Source organism: Neomonachus schauinslandi, chromosome 8 (assembly GCF_002201575.2).
Source record: "Neomonachus schauinslandi chromosome 8, ASM220157v2, whole genome shotgun sequence".
NCBI classification, from domain to species: domain Eukaryota; kingdom Metazoa; phylum Chordata; class Mammalia; order Carnivora; family Phocidae; genus Neomonachus; species Neomonachus schauinslandi.
Genome location: NC_058410.1, coordinates 51780378 through 51804978, shown reverse-complemented (window position 1 = coordinate 51804978; position 24601 = coordinate 51780378). Strand labels below are relative to the sequence as shown.

The 24601-nt window shown below is 37.5% G+C and overlaps 1 protein-coding gene across 3 annotated transcripts in view; it reads left to right on the top strand.

The window, feature by feature from the left end:
• The window catches only part of CEP57L1 (centrosomal protein 57 like 1), a 77298-nt gene that overhangs the window by 29001 nt on the left and 23696 nt on the right, over positions 1-24601 (top strand). Inside the window, exons 1-3 of one of the 3 annotated variants that reach the window (XM_021693097.1) lie at positions 10394-10454; positions 21701-21783; positions 22981-23146. In XM_021693097.1, coding sequence (XP_021548772.1) covers positions 21781-21783; positions 22981-23146 — 169 coding nt within the window. In that variant the 5' untranslated portion in view covers positions 10394-10454; positions 21701-21780. Of the gene's footprint in view, positions 1-10393; positions 10455-21700; positions 21784-22980; positions 23147-24601 lie in introns of those variants that run through there. The other 2 variants (XM_021693098.1, XM_044917262.1) reach the window with 2 other exon arrangements.

Below are 24601 nucleotides of genomic sequence, written 5' to 3'. Positions count from 1 at the left end.
TTTCTTTCTTTCTTTCTTTCTTTCTTTCTTTCTTTCTTTCTTTCTTTTAGAGAGAGAGCGTGTGCATGCACAGTGGGGGTGGGGAGGGGCAGAGGGAGAGGGAGAGAATCTCAAGCAGGCTCCATGCCCAGTGCAGAGCCCAAAGGGGTTGCTCGATCTCACAACCCTGAGATCATGACCTGAACTGAAATCAAGAGTCTGACGCTTAACCAGCCAAGCCATCCAGGCGCTCCTGGTCCCCTCCTTTCTATTCCCACTTCTATTGCTTTGGTTCAGGTCTTTATCACCTCTCACATAGAGTTTTGGAATAGCCTCCTAAATAGACATCTAGCCTCTGGTTGTTTTTCTTCATTCAGATCTCACAGAAATCTTTATCAAAGGCAGTCTGATCCTGCTATTCCTCTGCTGGATGGCTCTTATTGCCTACGTGGTAAAATCCAAACGTGTGCCTGTCATACAAAGCCCCTCCTAGCTAGTTTTTGCCTCCTAGTTCTGCAACACTCATTTGTAATCTTCCAGCTTTATATATTGCTTGTAGTAGATTGCCCAAAACAGTAGATTCTCTCTTGCTTTCATAACTTTGCATAAATAAGCAATATAGCATGGTGGTCAAAAGTGTGAGCTTTAGAGCCAGACTGCTTAAGTCCAAATCCTGACTTTGCCACTTAACTAGTTGTGTGAACTTGGGCAAAACACTTTTTCTGTGCCACAGTTTCCTAATCTTTAAAATGGGAATAGTTGTGCCTCATAGAGTTGTTATGAGGATTTTACTAAGTTAATTTACATAAGCATTCAATAAATGTAAGGTATCATTATTTTTATTATTATCACACTGTTTCCTTTGACTGTACACTTGATCTTCTCCACTACCCATTCTCTCACTGTCTTTTGCCTATCAGATCCTATTCATTCATCTCATATCACTGTTTAAGGACTACCTCCTTAGGGCGCCTGGGCAGCTCAGTTGGTTAAGAGACCGGCTCTTGATTTTGGCTCAGGTCATGATCTCAGGGTCCTGGGATTGAGCCCCTAGTTGGGCTCCGTGCTCAGCAGGAGTCTGTTTGAGGATTCTTTCTTTCTCTCCCTCTGCCCTTCCCCCCGCTTACATGCTTGCTCTCTCTCTCTCTCTCTCTCTCAAGTGAATAAATAAATCTTTAAGAAAAAAAAAGAACTACCTCCTCCAGGAAGCCATCTCTGAAATTCCCAGACTCTCTTATGATGATCCTCTGGGTTCCTGTAGCACCCTTTTGTAGTATAATTAAACTCTGAATGCTTTAAGGACGACCAGTATTTTTCATATGTATTTTTCATCTCTGAATGGCCAGTGAATGAGACTTGATTGTTTTGTTGTTTCTTATTTGCTATAGATTAGGAAACGCAGTTAGAAAGGGAAGGGATATTCTGTTAGAGACAAGTAAACAGCTCATAAGCAGACTGGAAAGCAGAAGATAGCAAGAGGTGAAAAGACAGAAAACAAAATCTGTAAGTCTGGAACTTTCCAGTGAAGGGACAAACAGTCCAAAAAGTATCAGTGTGGTTCTCCAAGTATCACAGTTTATAATTAAAAAGCTATGATAATATCCTAAGTCATCCCAAAGATTAAATTGTATAGAGTATACTTGGCCTAAAAGGAAGGAAAGTAGGTTAAACATTTTAGAAATAATTCTTTTAAAACTAGTTGAAATCAATTTTGGCAATTAAATAGATGAGCTTCAGTTATTTATAATTGTTTAACAGCTCACCCCTCCCTGGGCTGCCTGAGTAATCAGTGCATTCCCATAATTAATTCTTTTGAATGCGCCCCAACTGTGTATGTGGATAGTCGGGGGGGGGGGGCAGGTAATAGGCTAAGAAAGTGAATTTGTGGCAATTAATGTGAGCACTGTTAACTTTAAAATTCATTATTTGTTGACTCAAATTTCTAAATTCTTTATACATTTAATAATTTTGCCATCAATCTTTCTGAGGAGAAATGGTTAGAAACAGTTAAGTTCGACAGATAAATATAATAAACATTGTAAGAATGTTCAAACTCTTTCAAAATAACTGATAAGAAAGTTAGAGCTTTCTGAAAAAATATTATCAGTAATATTTTAAAATCCTAAGATTTATGATTTACTTACTTAAGTAAAATGATATTACAATAAGACATTGTATGCAAAATATATACCAAGGTACACTATGTGATTATTTTTAAAACTTAGGATAGTATTTACAAAATTGTTGGGTTTAACCATAACAAACATTAGCATAGAGAAGTAGGGAAAAGTTGTTGATCTAACAAATTAGTTTCAGGGGATTCATTTTACAATTTTTTTTTTCTTTGATTAGGCCCCGAGGATGCCCTGCCCCTTTGCAGAACACAGCAGTTTGGACTGCAGAAACTTACAAAAGAAATAAACATAATTGCCCTCCCTGAGTTTCTATTGATATAGGAGGCATAAGACCCTTAAAAATGAGATGTACATGCCCCAACAGATATCCATATAAGTTATCAATATTGTACATCTTCAGCTGTTTTCTTCCTCTGCAGAAATCTAGCTAAGAGGAAACTATTTGCATAAAAATACTTGTTTCTTATTATAAAACTGATATGTGTTTATTGTAAAGAATGTATAAGAAGGTTGAAATAAGAAAATGAAAGTCTCCTGTTGTTCATCTATTAACATTTTAATATACTTACTAGTCTTTTATATATGCTTATCTTTATCCCTTTTAAAAATTGGACTGTAATTATGTAATTTTATATTCTTCTTTATTCACTTTATATTAAATCAGAAGCATTTCCTCATGAACTGAATATTCAAGATAAACTACAGGTAAAGATGATGGGGAGTCTAACCATTTAAGTAATCTCAGACATTGTAAAGTTCTAAACTTACTGGATTCAAATTCAGTAAGGAAAAATCTAACTTTCTAATTAGATAAAATGTTCATAAGTCTAGATATTTTAAATTCAGCAATTGCTAAGTTTGCTTGGAAATCAATTAGCTCTTATTGCGTGGCATTGAGTTGAATTAACTGTGCACATAACAACTAGATGCTCTATTTTAATTTATAAAATATTTGTAAAAGATTGGCATTACTTTATATTCTTTAAAAAAAACTTAAATATTGTTGTACTCAGATGATCATATTTCTCCTATCCAAACTCATTTAAGATAATGAGTGTGAGGGGAATGCACAAGAACACTTCCCCAAAGCCATTGGCTGGGAAAGAAAATGAGAGGGGCTGTTTTTCCTGAGTTCTTGTACCCAGCAGGGCTCAAAAACTGGAGTTGTGAAGGTCAGCCAGGCTTGGCTAGGATAGAGCCCTGAAGGCGCTGCCTTGTTCCTGCAAAGAAGGCAGGCAAACAACCCAGGGGCAGACATGTAGAAATAGCCATCCGAGGAATGCCTGGGGCACACAGTGAGATTATTCACTCTTCCTAGAGCTGTCCCTGAGAGGTAGCTTCACAGATACCTCGCCAGGGACAAAGGAGCAGGAGCAGGTGGACACTGTTTTTCTCCCCCACTCCTCAGCATAAAAAGAGCCACCTGTGGAGGGCAGCTCACCCCAACACGAGCTGCCTAGACTGCTTGCAACAAGTCCCACACCTCTGTGCTCCGGTGTGACAGCCCTTCTCAGTCAAACCTCCCTCGGTCCTAGCGTGGTGAGACTCTCCCCAGAAGATCAGCACAGGCCTCTGCCCACACCACATCCCTAAAGCCTGGAGTCTTCAAAGTCAGCAGGCTTGGCTGGGCTGGAGCCAGGAGGGCACTACGCTGCTCCTGGACAGAAGGCAGGCACACAACCTGGAGGCAGACAGTGTGGAAACAGTGATCTGAGAAATGCCTGGGACACCCAGAGGGGAGATTATTTGCTCTTCTCAGAGTGCTTTCCTGAGAGCAACAGGCACAGAGACCCCTGTCTAGGGACAAAGGAGCAGGCGGGCACCATTTCCCTCCCCGCCCCTCAGCATAATCACAGAGACACCTGCTGTAATCAGTACAGCACCAGCACTGGCTGCCTAACCTATTTATACCAAGTCCCACACCCCTGCATTTTGTTGGTACTGCCCTTCTTGGTCAAGTTTGCCTCAGTCCCAGCGCAGTGGCCCCTTCCCCAGAAGACCAGCAGAAACCCCTGCCCACATCTCCAACCAGAGAGTTCTGCAGGGCTTCAGTTCTACCGGAAGTAGTATCAGGTCTCATTTAACAAGCAGACCAGAGTACACCTAGTTAAAACATACCACATTCTGGCCAAGGACAAAACCTTGCCCACTGCAGGCAAGGAGAGCTTCTGCAGACAACTGGCCTGAAAGATAGAGCAGCCAAAACACAGCAGCAGAGTGCATGCAGCAAACACTAGAAACTTGCCCTGAAACACCAGGCCCTGGACACTATATGACCTTTTCTTCATTAAGCCATTACTCTCAGGAGCAGGAAACAGAAGAGGCTTTTTTAACCCAGAGAAGAAGATGGAAACTTAGACAAAATGCCAAGACAGAGGACTTCATCTTGAAAGAACAAGATAAGGTCACGGCCAGAGATTTAAGTGAAACAGATATAAGTAACATGCCTGATAGAGAATTTAAAGCAACAATCATAAGGATACTCTCTGGGCTTGAGAAAAGAGTAGAAGATTTCAGGGGGGGGGCCCTTACTACGGAGATAAAAGAGTTAAAAAACAAATGAAAAATGCAATAACTGAAATTTGAAACAGACTTGATGCAATGAGCACAAGGATGGAAGAAGCAGAGGAATGAGTAAGTGATATAGAAGATAAAATAATAGAAAATAATGAAGCTGAACAAAAGAGAGAATTATGGAACACAAGAATAGACTTAGGGAATTCAGTGACTCCATCAAACATAATAACATTCATATTAAAGGAGTCCCAGAAGAAGCAGAGAGAAAAGGGGGCAGAAAATTTATCTGAGGAAATAATAGCTGAGAACTTCCCTAATCTGAGGAAGGACCACATCCAGATCAGGAGGCACAGAGAACTCCCATCAAAATCAACAAAAGCAGGCCAACACCAAGACATATTGTAATTAAATTTGCAAAATATAAAGATTAAAAAATCCTAAAAGCAGAAAGAAGTCCCTAACTTAGCCCATAAGGCTAGCTGCAGATCTCTCAACAGAAATTTGCCAAACCAGAAGTGAGTGGCATGATATATTCAATGTGCTGAATGGGAAAAATCTGCAGCCAAGAATACTCTAACCAGCAAAGCTATCATTCAAAGTAGAAGGAGAGATAAAGAGTTTCCCAGATAAACAAAAACTAAAGGAGTTCATGACCACTAAACCAACCCGGCAGGAAATATTAAAGGGGACTCTGCGTGGAAAGACCAAAGGTGACAAAGACTAGAAAGGAACAGAACAAATCTCCAGAAACAACAACAGAACAAGTAATAAAATGGCATTAAATACATATCTATCAGTAATTACTCTGAATGTAAATGGACTAAATGCTCCAACCAAAAGACATAGGATGTCAGAATGGATAAAAAAATAAGGCCCGGGGGGTGGGGGGATGGGTTAGCCTGGAGATGGGTATTAAAGAGGGCACATACTGAATGGAGCACTGGGTGTTATACACAAAACAATGATCATGGAACACTACATCAAAAACTAATGATGTAATAATGTATGGTGATTAACATAATAATAAAAAAAATAAGGCCCATCAATACGCTGCCTACAAGAGACTCATCGTAGACCTAAAGACACCTGCAGATTGAAAGGGGATGGAGAAGCATTTATCATGCAAATGGATATCAAAAGAAAGCCGGAATAGTAATACCTCTATCAGACAAACTAAATTTTAAACCAAAGACTAACAAGAGATGAAGAAGGGCACTATGTCATAATAAAAGGGACTATCCAACAAGAAGATCTAACAATTGTAAATATTTATGCCCCCAACATGGGAGCACTCAGATATATAAAACAATAACAAACATAAAGGAACTAATTGATAATAATACAGTAGTAGTAGGGGACTTTAACACCCCACTGACATCAATGGACAGATCATCTAAACAGAAAATCAACAAGGAAACAATGGCTTTGAAGACATGCTGGACCAGATGGACTTAACAGATATATTCAGAACATTTCATCCTAAAGCAGCAGAATATACATTTTTTTCAAGTCCAGAATAGATCACATACTAGGTCACAAATCAGGCCTCAAAAAGTTGCAAGAAGAGTGAGATCATACCATGTATATTTTCTGACCACAATGCTATGAAACTAGAAGTCAACCACAAGAAAAAATCGGGATAGACCACAGACACATGATGGTTAAACATCATGCTACTAAACAATGAATGGGTCCACAGGAAATAAAAGAATAAATTAAAAAAAAAAACCATGGAGACAAATGAAAATGAAAACACAATGTTCCAAAACCTTTGGGATTCAGCGAAAGCAGTCCCAGGAGGAAAGTATATAGTAATACAGGCCTACCTCACAAAGCAAGAAAAATCTCAAACAACCTAACTTTACACCTAAAGAAGCTAGAAAAAGAACAACAAATGAAGCCTAAAGGCAGCAGAAGAAGGAACATAATGAACATTAAAGCAGAAGTAAATGGTATGGAAACTGAAAAAACAATAGAACAGATCAATGAAACCAGGAGCTAGTTCTCAGATTAATAAAATTGATAAACCCTAGCCAGACATATCAAAAAGAAAAAAGACCCAAATAAATAAAATCACAAATGAGAGAGGAGAAATAACCAACACCACAGAAATACAAACAATTATAAGAGAATATTATGAAAAACCGTATGCCAACAATTTGGACAACCTAGAAGAAATGGATAAATTGCTACAAACATATAAACTACCAAAACTGATACAGGAAGAAATAGAAACTTGAACAGACCAATAACCAGCAAAGAAATTGAATCAGTAATAAAAAAATCTCCCAACAAAAGTCTAGGGTCAGATGCCTTCACAGGTGAATTCTACCAAGCATTTAAAGAAGAGTTAATATTTATTCTTCTCAAACTATTCCAAAAAATAGAAATGGAAGGAAAACTTCCAAACTCATTCTATGAGGCCAGCATTACCCTGATACCAAAACCAGATAAAGACTCCACTAAAAAAGAGAACTACAGGCCAATATCCCTGATGAACATGGATGCAAAAATTCTCAATAAAATACTAGCAAATCGAATCCAACAGTATGTTAAATGTATCATTCACCATGATCAAGTGGGATTTATTCCTGGGCTGCAGGGGTGGCTCAATATTTGCAAATCAGTCAGCATGATATACCACATTAATAAAAGAAAGGATAAGAACCATATGATCTTCCCAATAGATGCAGAAAAAGCATTTGACAAAGTACAACATCCATTCATGATAAAAACCCTCAATAAAATAGGTTTAGAGGTAATATACCCCAACATAATAAAAGTCATATATGAAAAACCCATAGCTAATATCCTCAATGGGGAAAACCTGAGAGCTTTTCCTTTATGGTCAGGAGCAAGACAGGGATGTCCAGTCACCACTGTTATTTATCATAGTTCTAGAAGTCCTAGCCTCAGCATTCAGACAACATGAAGAAATAAAAGGCATCCAAATCAGCAGTGGGGAAGTCAAACTTTCACTATTTGCAGATGACATAATACTCCAAATAAAAAATCCAAAGACTCCACCCAAAAATTGCTAGAATTGATACACGAGTTCAGTGAAGTCAGGACACTAAATCAATGTACAGAAATCTGTTGCATTTCTATATACCAATAATGAAGCAGCAGAAAGAGAAATCAAGGAATCAATCCCATTTACAACTGCACCAAAAACGTTAGGATACCTAGGAATAAACCTAACCAAAGAGGCAAAATATCTGTACTCTGAAAACTATAAAACACTGATGAAAGAAACTGAAGAAGAACAAAGAAATGGAAAGACATTCCATGCTTGTGGATCGGAAGAACAAATATTGTTAAAATGTCTATATTACCCAAAGCAGTCTACACATTTAATGCAACCTCTTATCAAAACACCAACAGCATTTTTCACAGAGCTAGAACAAACAATCCTACAATGTGTATGGAATCACAAAAGACCCTGAATAGCCAAAGCAATCTTGAAAGCATCAAAATAAAAAGCAGTTTTCTTGTTGTTTGTCTCTTTCTTTTTTTCCCTTTGTTCATCTCTTTTGTTTCTTAAATTCCACGAGTGAAATTATATGGTATTTGTCTTTCTCTGACTGACTTATTTCACTTAGCATTATACTCTCTAGCTCCATCCATGTTGTTGCAAACAGCAAGATTTCATTCTTTTTTTATGGCCCAGGAATTGTCCATTCTGTGTGTGTGTATGTGTGTGTGTATATATACACCACTCTTCTTTATCCATCCATCAGTCGATGGACATTGGGCTGTTTCCATAATTTGGCTATTGTTGATAATATTGCTATAATCATCGGGGTGAATGTATCCTTTCAAATCAGTATTTTTGTATCCTTTGGGTAAATACGTCTTAGTGTGATTGCTGGATGGTAGGGTAGTTCTATTTTTAACTTTTTGAGGAACTTCTATACTGATTTCCACAGTGGCTATACCAGTTTGCATTCCCACCAACAGTGCACAAGGGTTCCCCTTTCTCGCCATCCCCTGCTGTTTCTTATGTTGATTTTAGCCATTTTGTCAGGTATGAGGTGATATCTCATTGTAGTTTTGATTTGTATATCCCTGATGATCAGTGATGTTGAGCATCTTTTCATGTGTCTGTTGACCATCAGGGTGTCTTCTTTGGAAAAATGTCTACTTATGTCTTCTACCCATTTTTCAATTGGATTATTTGTTTTGGGGGTGTTGAGTTTCATAAGTTTTTTATATATTTTGATACTAACCCTTTATCAGATATGTCATTTGGAAATATTTTCTCCCATTCTGTAAGTTGCCTTTTAGTTTTGTTGATTGTTTCCTTTGCCATGCAGAAGCTTTTTATTTTGATGAAGTTCCAATAGTTTATTTTTGCTTTTATCTCTCCTGCCTCAGGAGACATCTCTAGAAAGAAGTTGTTACAGCCAATGTCAAAGAAGTTACTGCCTGTGTTCTCCTCTAGGATTTTAATGGTTTCCTGTCTCACATTTAGGTCTTTAATCCATTTTGAATTTATTTTTGTGTTTGGTATAAGAAAGTGATCCAGTCTTCCCAACACCGTTTGTTGAGAGACTGTCTTTTTTCCATTGGATATTCTTTCCTGCTTTGTCGAAGATTAACTGACCATATAGTTGTGGGTTCATTTCTGGGTTTTCTATTCTGTTCCATCGGTCTATGTGTCTATTTTTGTGCCAGTACCATACTGTTTTGATCACTATAGCTTTGTAATACAACTTGAATCCAGAATCGTGATGCCTCCAGCTTTGCTTTTCTTTTTCAAGATTGCTTTGGCTGAATAGGGTCTTTTCTGGTTCCATACACATTGTAGGATTGTTTGTTCCTGCTCTGTGTAAAATTCTGTTGGTGTTTTGATAAGAGATTGCATTAAATGTGTAGACTGCTTTGGGTAATATAGACATTTTAACAATATTTGTTCTTCCAATCCACGAACATGGATTGTCTTTCCATTTCTTTGTGTCTTCTTCAGTTTCTTTCATCAGTGTTTTATAGTTTTCAGAGTACAGATATTTTGCCTCTTTGGTTAGGTTTATTCCTAGGTATCTTATCGTTTTTGGTGCAGTTATAAATGGGATTGATTCCTTGATTTCTCTTTCTGCTGCTTCATTATTGGTGTATAGAAATGCAACAGATTTCTGTACATTGGTTTAGTGTCCTGACTTTACTGAACTCGTGTATCAGTTCTAGCACTCTTTTTTTTTTTTAAGATTTTTTTATTTATTCATTTGAGACACACAGAGAGAGAGAGAGAGAGCATGAGCAGGGAGAGAGGCAGAGGGAGAGGGAGAAGCAGGCTCCCCGCTGAGCAGGAAGCCCGATGCGGGGCTCGATCCCAGGACGCTGGGATCATGACCTGAGCCGAAGGCAGACGCTTAACCATCTGAGCCACCCAGGCGCTCCAGTTCTAGCACTCTTAACTATAGAGAACAAATTGATGGTTATCAGAGGGATGGTGGGGGGGGATGGGTGAAATAGGTGATGGGGATTAAGAGTACACTTATTGTGATGAGCACTAATACATGGAATTGTTTAATCACTAAATTCTACATGTGAAACTAATATTACACTGTGTGTTAACTAACTGGAATTTAAATAAAAACTTACTTAAAAAAGATGAGTATAAAGAATGATCAATAAAAATTTAATTATGAAATAAGCAAACCAAGTTTATTGGATGTAGTAGTGCTGACTTACTGCCATATTGTTTTTTCCCCTCCTGTTTTCTCTTGTTGGTCTTTTTTCAACAGTGAGATTGCGGACTACTTGACAGCAAAAGCCATGCCTTGGGTGTTTCTTATTTCTACAGGGTATAGTATATGAGAGGTAGATAACTAAATATTTATGTGTTTCACTTTGACTCCTTTGTTACCACTTTCTCCTGCTTTTTCCCCTCACTTCTTTGATCACCTTTGAGATATTTTCTTTCTTCATTTGCCTTCTAAATGTTAGTGGTCTTTAGCATTCTGAGCCCCACCTTTTTCTCTCCTAAGTCTGTAATTCTTAACTTCTTAAAATTTTCCCTAAATGTGTCTGTGGGGCACCACAATGGATAGATAACAGTAGCTCTCTAATGAACAAAGGCATTGAATCTCAGCCACCCTTTTCCATGCAGACACACACACACTGAAAATTGCTAATCTTTATACTCTCCTTGGGTGATCTAATTGATAACCAAATTTGTATCTCTAGATCTAACCTAGCCTGCTTACCTAAACATTAGACCCGTATTTCAGTCTGATTGCTGAATAACTTTGTCTCCAGCACCTCAAACTTGACATATCTAAAACAGAATTCATTGTTTTCCATTAGACTTCTATCTCTTTTTATATTATTTCTTATTTCCATGAATGCCGTTGCCATCTCTTCACTTGACCAGGTGAAAATTTTGGTAGCATTTTTTATTCTTTCCTGTCCCCCATTTCCCCATTTCACATATCTAGTTGGTTCCTAAACCCTTTCGATTGTATCTTTTTTTTTTATTTTTTATTTTTAAAGATTTTATTTATTTATTTGACAGAGAAAGACACAGCGAGAGAGGGAATACAAGCAGGGGAAGTGGGAGAGAGAGAAGCAGGCTTCCCGCTGAGCAGGGAGCCCAATGCGGGGCTCGATCCCAGGACCTGGAATCATGACCTGAGCTGAAGGCAGACGCTTAACGACTGAGCCACCCAGGCACCCCTCGATTGTATCTTCTCAATATCTTTCATGTTCATCTCATCTACTCCAGTCTTAATTCAGGCCTATATTATTCCTTGTCTTAATTACTTCAGTAACCTCTTTGTCCCTCTGCCAATAATTTCTTCCCCCTCCAGTCTATCTGTCTCATAGCCATCTGAATAACCTTGTCAGAATGTAAACATGATCATGTTATTTTCCTTTATATCCTTCATTAGCTCCCCATTGCCTGATCCTACGGAAGACAGACTCTTCAGTGTGATGTACGAAGTCCTTTATGGTTTGGCCCTTGCATACCCTTTTAGCCATCTCTTACTGCCAACATTTATTCACTGTGCTCCAGTCAAATTCACTAGGGTCTATCATGTCCCTCAATGATTTTACATTCTATCTCCACTAAATAAATATTTCCAAATTTTGTGTTCCTGTTAAGCCTCTTGTTTGCTTGTTTTGGTCTCTGTCTTTCATATCTTTCCTCAGTGTCTGGTAAGTCTTGATTAAACAACTTAAATCTCAGAGTCAGGCAGTAAAAAACTGATTGGAAACTCGAAATCCATCCAATCCATTTATTTTATCATCTTTAGTATCTTTGTTAACTTGGGCTAGTCATATTCCCTTCATCAGGATATTCCCATCTCCACTTGGATATAATCTAGACTACCAATGTTCTGAGAACTGAACGTTCCTGCCTTGAGTCTGGTGCTACCCTCACCTACGCTGAGTGTTGCTCAATCCAGAGATACTCTGTAGTTCCCTTTTAGAAAAAACAAAACATAAGTTCCAGTCTTCTTCCCAGATGGGGGTAAAGCAGTCTTCTGGCTTCATAGATAGACGAAGGGAGTTTGGGCACATAATTTACTAACCTAAACTTTCATCGTGTTTTCTAGTGTTTGCCTCTATCTTAACTCTTACTTACAGAGGTGCAGCTAAGTCCTGAGCCACTTGGAGGTTCTGCAGAGTAAACTTAAAAGTCGCTTTTCTGGGCGCCTGGGTGGCTCAGTTGGTTAAGCGACTGCCTTCGGCTCAGGTCATGATCCTGGAGTCCCTGGATCGAGTCCCACATCGGGCTCCCTGCTCGGCAGGGAGTCTGCTTCTCCCTCTGACCCTCCCCCCTCTCATGTGCTCTCTCTCATTCTCTCTCTCTCAAATAAATAAATAAAATTTAAAAAAAAAAAAAAAAAAAAAAAAAAAAGTCGCTTTTCTTACTTGGATTAGAAGACTGCCTTTTTTGCATTAGCTCAATCTATTACTATTTGTACATCTGTCTTCTATTTTTCCAAAGTTTTGTTGTTGTCCTTGCAGGTTGATATCTTTTTTAAAAAAGTGTTTTAGTATTATTTTAGTGTATTTCCAAGAGGGAGCAAAAGTTAGTGTGTATGTCCACTCTGGCATATTTACCTAAACTCATTCAAAACTGTTTGTAATTCTAAATTATTTCTGGCTTTACTTATTTCTCCATCAATCAGGAAGAGTTAGATAATCTCTCTTTTGTATTCCCATGACACTCGGTGTATGCTTTTGTTATGGAACTGATCCCACTGAGTCATATCTTGTTTTTAACTTGCCTCCCCTACCACATATTGTTATGCAACCAATCTACAGAATTTTTTCATCTGGGAAAACTGAATCTCTATAACTCCCCATTTACCCTTCCCCTTAGCCACCATTCTACTTTCTGTTTCTACGAACTTGACTACTCCAGATACCGCTTATAAAGGAATCATACATTATTTTCTTATTGGTTGTCATATTTCACTTAGCATGATGTCCTCAGTGTTTATCCATGTTTCAGTGTGTGTCAAAATTTCTTTTTTTTTTAAGGCCAAATTATATTCCATTTTATGTATATACATTTTGTTTATCTTTTGATGGATATTTGGGTGGCTTCCACCTTTTGGCAATTGTGAATGATGCCATTATGAGCATGGATGTACAGATATTTTCTCAAGGGACCCTGCTTTTAGTTATTTTGGATATACCCAGAAGTGTCATTGTCATTTAAGACATTGACATTTTTTAAGGAAAATGGTTTCCCCCTCTATAAAAAATAGAATGTTTTTCATTTGGGGCTTTAATGATGTTTTCTTATGTTGAGATTCAGGTTATACATTCCTGGACCGAATACTGCTTAAGTGACATGTCTTCTTCAGAGCTTCACATACAGAGGCACATGATGTCCATCTTACCTCTTAGGGGTGATATTAATTTTAATCATCAATTCAAGTGTTATTCTCTTTCTCTTATATAGTTACTCCTTTTTTTCTTGAAACTTACAAGCCATCTGTGGAAGAGATACTTTAAGACCGTGCAGATATCCCACTCCTCATCAAAATTTCTACCTTCGGATTAGTATTAATGCTTCTTGCCTAAATTAATCTTTACTATGATGGTTGCAAAATGATGATTTTTCCAAATCCAGTAAGGGCTATTTTTTAAAAGAGATTTTATTTAATTTTTTGAGAGAAAGAGCACAGAGGGAGAGTGAGAGGGAGAAGCTGACTCCCCACTGAGCAGAGAGTCCTATGCGGGACTCCATCCCAGGGCCCTGAGATCATGACCCAAGCCAAAACCAAGACTAGGATGCTCAACCGACTGAGCCACCCAGGTGCCCCTAAAGATTTCACTTTTAAGAAATCTCTGCACCCAACATGGGGCTTGAACTCATAACCCTGAGATCAGGAGTCACATGCTCTACCACCTGAGCCAGCCAGACACCCCTATAGTGTGCTTTTCTTACTCTCAGTTTACAGATTGTTTACCAGGTACTCTGTTGTCTGAATCCTGCTAGTGAACTCTGTATTTAATTAATGAGTAACCAAATAATATTCACTTTCTACTATTGAAGAAGAATAAACTTTACAATATGGAGTAGCTTTGAGAACTTTAGCTGAATGGAAAGTTATAAACTCTCTTTCCTTTTTAAAGCATAAATCTCATTTTATGTGTGTAATTAAAACTGGTTGGTCTAAAGCATTTAGTATCTCAAGTATGTCTAAAGTTGTTACAGTTGCAAGCAATATGACACATTAGATGTTCAGAGAAACCTCCTCTGGTAAAGAACAGAAATGCTGCATAAAATGTTAAAGCAACTTTTGAAAGGCATGGCTGAGTTGGAAGCAAAGTAAGGGGGGAAGTATGAGGCTGTATGTAATGAGAAAGCCCAGTTCCACAGGGATAAATGAGCCCTAGAACCCATTTTATCCCCAAGGACACCTTCTGTGATCCCTCATGGCCCAGAACCTGGGCATTAAGGAGGTATTTCTGCTTCTATGGGGCAAGGGACAAATTCTGATGGGCATACTCAGTGGTAAGTTTGGACACTGCAGTGTAAAAAGCTGGGATCCCCAAAGGATAAAACCTTCTATTAGTGACGGGAAAATAACCTGCTCTTCAGAATGACACTGTTTGTTTCATCCTTGGCTTTGGATGAAGTGAACAAAAAGAATCTCTCCTCATCACAATTCTATTCTCATGTGGGTTTGGAGTTGGAATTCATACTGCCAAAAAAAAAAAAAATCTCAATATAAAAGTTGTTTAATGGTGCCTTGGGTTTGGGGTGCCCTAAGGACCTAGCAGAAACAAACAGAAATCTTCTCTGAAGTAAAGTTCTTTATATACTGGCTTTGGAATATTTCCCTAATTAAAGTTCCGAGCATACACGTTTATTAGAGACTATTCTTGGGATCAATACATGAGGAAGGGAGAGGAAGGAAGTACTATTAGGCAGAGAAGTCCAGCTTCAGTGAAGACCCAACAAAGGTTTCACTGCTACTACAGGGAGCTCTGGAGATGGGGTGATCCTTTGGAATTGACTTGGATTGGGCCAAGAGGGTCAGGCCTTTTTACCCTCATTGGATGTGGGCTGCCCCTGGAAAGAGCCTTGACCTTAGATGAGACAGTATTCTTTAGACAAAGCAATCCCCAAAGAGGGCCAGCAGCCAAGAGCCACTTTCTGGCAGCATTCCCAGGAGCTGTGGGAAAAGTTCACATTCCTGAAAGGGAATCCAGGCAGTGCATCATAATGTCCACCGCGATGAGCAAAGAAAACTTGCAGGTGAACATAGCAAACATTGGCTTTATAAATCAAAGCAATATTGTCTAATTTGTGTGGTTAAAAATAGAACTAAAAATTTCAGAACCATAGTATTATATGAGTCTGGAGGGGAGTGATTGGAATTAATGCCTTCTAAGATCTGGGTTCTGTGATAGAATACTGTACAGAAGTGAAAATGAATATCATACAGCTTCATGTTCCAATATAAATAACAAGATACTTTAAATGAAAAAAGTATGTTTCCATTTATATAAAGTTTAAAAACCACAAACACCAAACAATATATTGATAAGGATATGTACAAATATGATAAAACTATTTAATAGGCATTAAAATGAGTAACACAAAATTCAAAGCAAGTAATGGGAAAGGCACACCGAGGGCTTCCACAGCACTATCACTATTTCTTAATCTAGGTGTAGATACACAGAAATCTGTTTTGTTACAATTCCTTTAACTATACATGCATGTATTATGTATATAGTAAATTATTTTTTTAACTCTATTAAGGTATTAAGAAAGGAATCTGCTGGTCTTGGTGACCAGAACATGCTAAAGTTATCTCCTAAGTTAGTATTCAGCTGTGCTAATCTGGATCTAGTCAAATCTACTGAGATTTAATCAGAAATAAGTTATCAGTTATATGATTTAGTTATCTCCATTTGATTTATCAATTTTGCCTTCAATTAGGGGATGGGATTACTATTTTACAGGCATTTCAGATACAGTGATGAAATTTGAAGTTTTAAAATGATCCCAAAATCTGCAGCAAGTTTTTGTTAGATGAATTTTGTATGTAATATAATAGCTATCACAGTCAATATTCAATGCAACATCTATATCAATAAATATAGAAGCTCTACTTTTTTCTCCCAAAATCTGTTTAATCCATAAAAATCAGAGAAAGCGGCTTTGAATTCTGCATGAAGATAGTGAGCTTTGTCTCTCTGGAGACATAGCAGAGCTTAGATGACTTGTTAAAGATAGTGTGAGAATAAGTTTGTATTCAACGGTTAGAATAGATGGCCTCTAAGACGCTCTCAGACTTCACCAAGATTACATGATTCTATGCTTGATTCAGTGTTTCTTACCTCTCATTTCTCTCCGGAAGGCATTTTCCTGATGACTCTCCATTAGGGTAGTCTCTGTTTAGATAAATATAAATCAACCAAAGTCCTTAAGAGAGAATATTTTTCTCTAGCTTCATGGATTTTGGAGTGCAGGAAACTTGAGCTGTGTGGTTAGTAATTAGTTAGTGTCTCTGGACTTTGGCTCCTACATCTATAAAATGAGTAGATTGCAGCTGATCTAAATTTTAAATGGATATATGAAATTTCCCTGTCAATTCTAGAACTCCCAAATATTTATGACTTATACAGATTTATGGTACCATAGACTTCTCAAACATTTTGAATATAGTCACCATTTCAAACTAAATAACTTGAAATATATCCTTTGTCACCTCTTAATACTTTTTGGAGGAAAGTATAAGATAATGATTTTTCTTTTTTTTTTTATTATGTTATGTTAGTCACCATACAATACATCATTAGTTTTTGATGTAGTGTTCCATGATTCATTGTTTGCGTATAACACCCAGTGCTCCATGTAATACGTGCCCTCCTTAATATCCATCACCGGGCCAACCCATCCCCCCACCCCCCTCCCCTCTAAAACCCTCAGTTTGTTTCTCAGAGTCCATAGTCTCTCATGGTTTGTCTCCCCCTCCGATTTCCCCCCCTTCATTTTTCCCTTCCTTCTCCTAATGTCCTCCATGCTATTCCTTATGTTCCACAAATAAGTGAAACCATATGATAATTGACTTTTTCTGCTTGACTTATTTCACTTAGCATAATCTCCTCCAGTCCCATCCATGTTGATGCAAAAGTTGGGTATTCATCCTTTCTGATGGCTGAGTAATATTCCATTGTATATATGGACCACATCTTCTTTATCCATTCGTCTGTTGAAGGGCATCTTGGCTCTTTCCACAGTTTGGCTATTGTGGACATTGCTGCTATGAACATTGGGGTGTATATGGCCCTTCTTTTCACTACATCTGTGTCTTTGGGGTAAATACCCAGTAGTGCAATTGCTGGGTCATATTTTTTTTTTGAGGAACCTTCACACTGTTTTCCAAAGTGGCTGTACCAACGTGCATTCCCACCAACAGTGTAGGAAGGTTCCCCTTTCTCCACAACCTCTCCAACATTTGTTGTTTCTTGCCTTGTGAATTTTTGCTATTCTAACTGGTTTAAGGTGGTATCTCAATGTGGTTTTGATTTGAATTTTCCTGATGGCTAATGATGATGAACATTTTTTCATGTGTCTGTTAGCCATTTGTATGTCTTCTTTGGATAAGTGTCTGTTCATGTCTTCTGATAATGTTTTTTAAAAACCAGACTCTAGGGCGCCTGGGTGGCTCAGTCGGTTAAGCGACTGCCTTCAGCTCAGGTCATGATCCTGGAGTCCCTGGATCGAGTCCCGCATCGGGCTCCCTGCTTGGCAGGGAGTCTGCTTCTCCCTCTGACCCTCCCCCCTCTCATGTGCTCTCTCTCTCTTTCTCTCTCTGTCAAATAATAAATAATAAAAAAAAAAAAACAGACTCTAGGGGCACCTAGGTGGCTCAGTCAGTTCAGCATCTGCCTTCATCTCAGGTCATGATCTCAGGATCCTGGAATCGAGCCCCATGTCAGGTACCCTGCTCAGTGGGGAGTCTCCTTCTGCCATTCCCTGCCCCCATGCTCTCTCTCTCTCAAATAAATAAATAAAATCTCTTTTTTAAAAAAAAAACAGACTGTATTTTACTGTATTCTAAAGTTAGCTGAATTTGATTGTACCTTAACCTTCAGATTAGTTATTTATATGTCCCTGTATTTATGTCCCTATAATTCAAATTTCTCATATTTTTATAATTTTATAATGCTGTAATTTTTTGAATGACACTTTAATTCTTAAGTCTATAGCAGTATTCTTTCATTTTTAATATAAACTATTAAGGGAATAAATATTTTACAGTATTTTAGGTAAAAAGGCTAATATTTGGGTCAGAAACTAATTCAAATACATATAAATTAAATATGAGTCAGAAGCATGATTTTAGTTTTATTCTCCCATTTGATTATGCTGGGAAATTTTTAATTATTTTAAATTATTGCATACAGGATAGCACATTAATAATTTCCTATTCAATTCATTAAGCTTAAGAAATTACTAACAATTATAGGGGGAAAATAAATCAAGGCAGAGTTAAATAATTGTTACACATCATTTCAAGTAGGAAACTCTAAATTGCAAGTAACTTTATTATGTCCTCTAAATAGCATAGACCTTAGGCATCTATTGTTACGTCCTTATCACTATTCCTGTGTTTCATTCACTGTTGAACAAAGGTATAAGTTGCAGTCAGTGTATTAGTTTGCTAGGTCTTCCAAAACAAATACCACACACTGCGTGGCTTAAACAACAGAAATTTATTCTCACCGTTCTGGGTGCTACAAGTCCAAGATCAAGATGACAGTAGGTTTGGTTTCTTCTGAGGACTCTCTCCTCAGCTTTCAGATGGTTGTCTTCGCACTGTGTCTTCACTTGGTCTTTTCCTGATCCCTGGCACAAAAATCCCTGGTGCATAATTTGTATGTCCAAATTTCCTCTTTTTCCAAAGACACCAGTTAGATTGGATTAGAGCCCATCTTAAGGGTTTCATTTAAATTTAATCACCTTTTTAAGGCCCTATCTCCAAATACAGTCAGTATAAAATACTGGAGGTTAGAGCTTCAACATATGAATTTGGGGGGAATAATGAATTCAGTCAGTGAAATTGGATATAATGTACTTTCCTGCCACAGAAGTTTTCAAGAATGAAAATTATTGATTCTGTGCAAGTGACTTGCATGATGGGTAGAATTGTTTGCACTGTGACTTAAGGCAGGTTAGCTCACAGGATGGATGACATGACACAATTTATAAGTCCTGGATGATTTTAAGCCAGATAATTGAAGTTCTCTGCAAAAGGACATTCTAATTTGAATAAAATTTCTGTGTCTTTTGCTGGTTTCTCTTCCTCTACTTGCCCTTTTAGTATGGGGCCTTTGGAACTGTCTTCAGTTCTTACATTATATCATCAGTGGTCTCTTCCTTTTCAAAATCAGTTGACTTTTTTTTTTAAGATTTTATTTATTTATTTGACAGAGAGAGACACAGCGAGAGAGGGAACACAAGCAGGGGGAGCGGGAGAGGGAGAAGCAGAAATGGCTAAAAAATTACATTGCATCAGCTTTCTGTACCCAATGTGGGGCTCGATCCCAGGACCCTGGGATCATGACCTGAGCCAAAGGCAGATGCTTAACGACTGAGCCACCCAGGTGCCCCCAGTTGACTTTTTTTTTTTTTTTTTTTTAATTCTAAACTACTCCCTCCTGGAAACAGTCTCCTCTCTTTATTTCTGACATCATACTTTTCTGGTTCTTTTCCGTCATAGGTTTCTCTTTCTCTTGTTTTCCTTCCTTATCTGAAATCTTTTCTATTTATACTCTTCCTTTTAAATGACTTCTATTCTCTATGGCTTTATATACCATCCATATGCTGACAATGCCATTCTTTGTATTTCTATACTAGACTTCTCCAAGCTTTAGACTCTTCTATCAAACTACGTGTTTCATATCTTAACTTGGATGTCTCACACTTAGACTGGTTTTGACACATATCAGTACTATATGAGTATTAGCCATGGTCTTCATTTTTTTAATAAATGGCTACCCAGTTATTTAAGCTAGAAAACTCGATTTCTCCTTTTTCTTCTCCTCTTAATCCAGTTTGTCACTTCTGTCTTCAAGATACATCTTGCTTCTATACACTCTCTTCATCTCCATTGTCACCACCCTAATCCAGATGCAGCATAGTCTCACACCTGGCTAACTGCAAATGTCCCCAAACTATGGGCTGTTAAATATAGTGATTAAGAACCCAGGCTTTGGAATTGAACTGGCTAGGTTTAATTCCTCGCTCCACCACTTGCAAGTTGTATGACCTTCAGTAACCTCTCTGCCTCTATTTCTTCATTTACAAAATGAGAATTATAATAATGATAACAGAGCAGTTTAGGAAACAGAGAGTACCCCATTCCTAGAACCCATTGTAGTATCTCTGTCTCCTAATGCTGTCTCCCTAATAGTCCTCTGGGATTATGCAGAGATGATGGCACAGTCAGCCACTAGCAGGAATAGACACTGGTTGTTAAAAAGGACCATTTTGGAACAATTGTTTTCCTCAAGAACAAGTAAAAAGACTTTGCCGTACAGTATTTGTGTCTAGCACAGTTTTTTGGGGGGAGGGTATTTCTTTATGCAGTGGCTCCTTAGTTGTAGCCCACAAAGGTATTTTAATTTTATATACCATAGAGAAAATGGATCATTTTCCTGGTTGTTTACAAGCTGTCAGTAATGGTTCTAGTTATAACTTAAGTTTCCCTAAGCTTTACTAGGCTATTGATGCAAATAAGGCCCACATTTCACAGCCTTTTGCCCCCCTTGCAAATCCTCTGAAATGCTCCACAGGATTTTTTGAGGTCTTTTCAATGACCTACAGCTAGGCTCCATACCAGATATGTCAAAATCCTTGGAGGCTGGGGCTTAGGCACCTCTCTACTTTCAGAAATTTTTTCTCTAGAAAGTTCTGTCATACATGCCCATGTATGACTTCCTTCAGAGTGAGTTTTTCTCCTAGAATGCCACAGTTCTTTATGTATATACACTTCTACACTACACTTGTTTGTAACATAGGACTAGATTGTAAGGGTTAAGCTGGGACCTCTATTACAATGCCATCCACTGAGCATCCTAGCGTGTCTTCTCTCATTTCTGTACTGTTTCCTTTCTTTTTCTTCACCTACCAGTGGGTTGTTATTCTGCTTATCCCCACTTTAAGATGTGTTTACACATTTAATTTAAATAAACTTTAGTCTAATTTTTAACTTATTGGCATCTTCTAAGTAGTCATTTCATTTACATTAAAAACCTCAAATTTGAATTTGTTTTTTAACTGGCACAAAATCCAGTTTGTAAAATAAATACTATATTTGGTAAAGAGGAAGCGGAGTCCTCCCAAGGACCTCAGGGTATAATGACTAATGGCAAGATTTCACTCTTCTTATTATTGGAGAAACTCACCAGGAGCCTAAAACTGAGATATCTTGAGTAATTCCGAGGTTCTTGGGTTAGCTTCAGCCACATACCTCTCTCTGAAGATGTACAATCACGTTCAGAACTTCTGTACTTTGGGATCTTATCTCTACTTCATTGTGAGCCAGCTGTGACTAACTTTGCTCTCTTGTTTTTTTGAGGGAACAGCAACTTAGATAGATGCAATCTCCCATGGAGAGCAGACAGTATCTGAGCAGCAACAACCCGGAGGGATGGAGACATGGTTAGTAAATGGTAGCTGATACTAATAACAATAGCAAAAAAAATGATTGCTTCTCAAGAGCAAAGAACATCAAATATTCTAGAAAGCTTCCTAGGCTATTTAACTTTTATTTATTTTATTAAAGATTTATTTATTTATTTTAGAGAGAGAGAGTGTGTGTGTGTGGGTGTGTGAGCTTGGGGAGGGAAAGAAGGGGAAGGAGAGGGAAAGAATCTCAAGCAGGCTTCCTGCTGAGCACAGAGCCCAGTGAAGCGCTCTATCTCATGACCCTGAGATCACGACCTGAGCTGAAATCAAGAGTCGGACGCTTAACTGACTGAACCCCCCAGGCACCCCTTTTCTAAAGTAAATTACAGAAAGGAAAATAAATGATTTGGGGAAAATTAGACCAAAAAATTATCTGCTAAAATGGTTAAAAGGGCTCTCCTAAAAAATAAAACATTAAAATTAAGTATAACCTCCCAGAATGACAAAGCTATTTTAGGTTCTTCAGATTGAGAACCATTCTAAACTATGATTAGAATGCTGGGTGCATTGGGGTGCTTGGGTTAGTTAAGTGTCCAACTCTTGATCTCGGCTCAGGTCTTGATTTCACCATCTGAGTTCAAGCCCCACTTTGGGCTCCACACTGGGTGTAGAGCCTATTTAAAAAAAAAATATTGGCACATTAAATGGAGTTGTGTCATATCCGATGATTAGATTCAGAGATTGATATATCCAAAATTACCCTTGAAAATCCCTTAGGAAGCCAGTACATTGGAATTCATCAGTCTTTGAGGATTGGATTATATGGGTGGCTTGTGTTTCAAAGCTATGTTGTCTTTTAGAATGTGTACTTTCCCTAAGAATCCTAGAGTCACACTGTTTGTAGAGAAGTGCTCAGTTGATGAGAGGTATATGAACTTATGATCAACTGAGAAACCAGTAAATTCACACCACCTATATAATTAATGCTCACTCCAGGGCATTTGCTCACTGAAAATCAGGCAGAATTGTCCATACTATTTATACAGTAAATAGTCATGTTTCTTTCTTGTATTGATGAGCTTATTATAGTTGAACTTGTGATAATTAACTCTATAAAAAAACAACTCCACAGTGTATGATTATATATTTATGTTAAGTTTCACCTAATATTTTTGTCATTTAAATAGGAAAGAATGATGCTATACTATATTATTCCTTTATTCTCTACAGATAATGGATTCTGAATTAATGCATAGTATAGTAGGAAGCTATCTTAAACCTCCAGAAAGAGTTTTTATTCCATCATTTACCCAGAATGATGAATCGTCTCAGACTCACCACTCTGCAAACTTAGAAGCTACCTCTCCTAAAATGCTTCATAGTCCAAATAGCCAAGGTAATTCTAAAATAAAGTCATATTAAAAATTAAGGGAATGATATGAAATGTTATATAAAACTTTACATCTTTACATAGAAAATAATATGATTATGTGTTTAATTTTAATAAAACTATTAGTTTTGACTCTGTTGCTTAAAGTTTCTATAAACATAAGTTATTTAACATTTTTTATTTTGGCTTCTTCAGCTGTAAGATGAAGATTAACCACCTAGACACATAATTACAATTTTATCCTAAAAAATCATGAGAAAATAGGAAAATACTCTTTGAAGAATCAAAGGTTAGATTTGGAATCCTTCTAAACTAGATGATTAGAATACTAGTGAATTAAGTAAAGTTGTATCTTATTCAAGGATTAAATTCGGAAATTGCCTATTTCCAAAATTACCCTTGAAAATTCCTTGGGAAGCTAGGACATTGGAGTAACTACAAAATACAAGTATTGTAACTTTTAAAATATAAACTTAGGGGGAAGGGCGCCTTAGTGGCTCAGTCAGTTAAGCGTCTGCCTTCGGCTCAGGTCATGATCCCTGGTCCTGGGATCCAGTCCTGCATCGGCCTTGCTTGGTGGGGAGCCTGCTTCTCCCTTTGCCTGCCGCTCCCCCTGCTTGTGTGCTTTCTCTCTCTCTCTGACAAATAAATAAATAAAATCTTTAAAAAAATAATAAACTTAGGAGGATATCAGAATTGAATTAGGAAAACATGCCTATGCCATACAAATTACCTTCTAAAATGCTGGTTATCACCTGGTTTTTTAATATTCTATAATAAATGTTACCATTAATAAATAGACTAGCTCTGTGGAGTAAAAAACCACAAGAAATATTCCAAGTCAGCAAACCAGGTATTGCATTTCTAAAGAGCAATAAATATAATTTCTTTATCTCATTTGTAAAACAAACAAACAAACAAACAAAAAGAACCACATGGTAATCTCTAGCAAACATCTTTTTAATTGGTTATGAACTACAGGCAAACCTTGGAGATATTGTGGGTTCGGTTCCAGACCACCACAATAAAGCAAAATATATCACAATGAAGTGAGTCAATGAATTTTTTGGTTTCCCAGTGCATATAAAAGTTACATTTAGACTATATTGTAGTCCATTAATTGTGCAATAGCATTGTGTTTAAAAAAACAATGTACTATATATCTTAACTAAAAAATACTTTATTGCTAAAATGTTAGGTATCATCTGAGCTTTCGGTGAGTCATAATCACTGATCACAGATTGCCATAACAAATATAATAATAACAAAAATTTTGAAATACTGCAAGAATTACCAAAATGTGACACAGAGACATGAAGTGAGCAAATGCTGTTGGGAAAATGGTGCTGGTAGATTTACTCAAATAGGGTTGCCAGAAACCATTGTTCAATTTGTAAAAAATGCATTATCTGTGAAATGCGATAAGGTGAAGCACAATAAACAAGGTATGCTGGCATATGA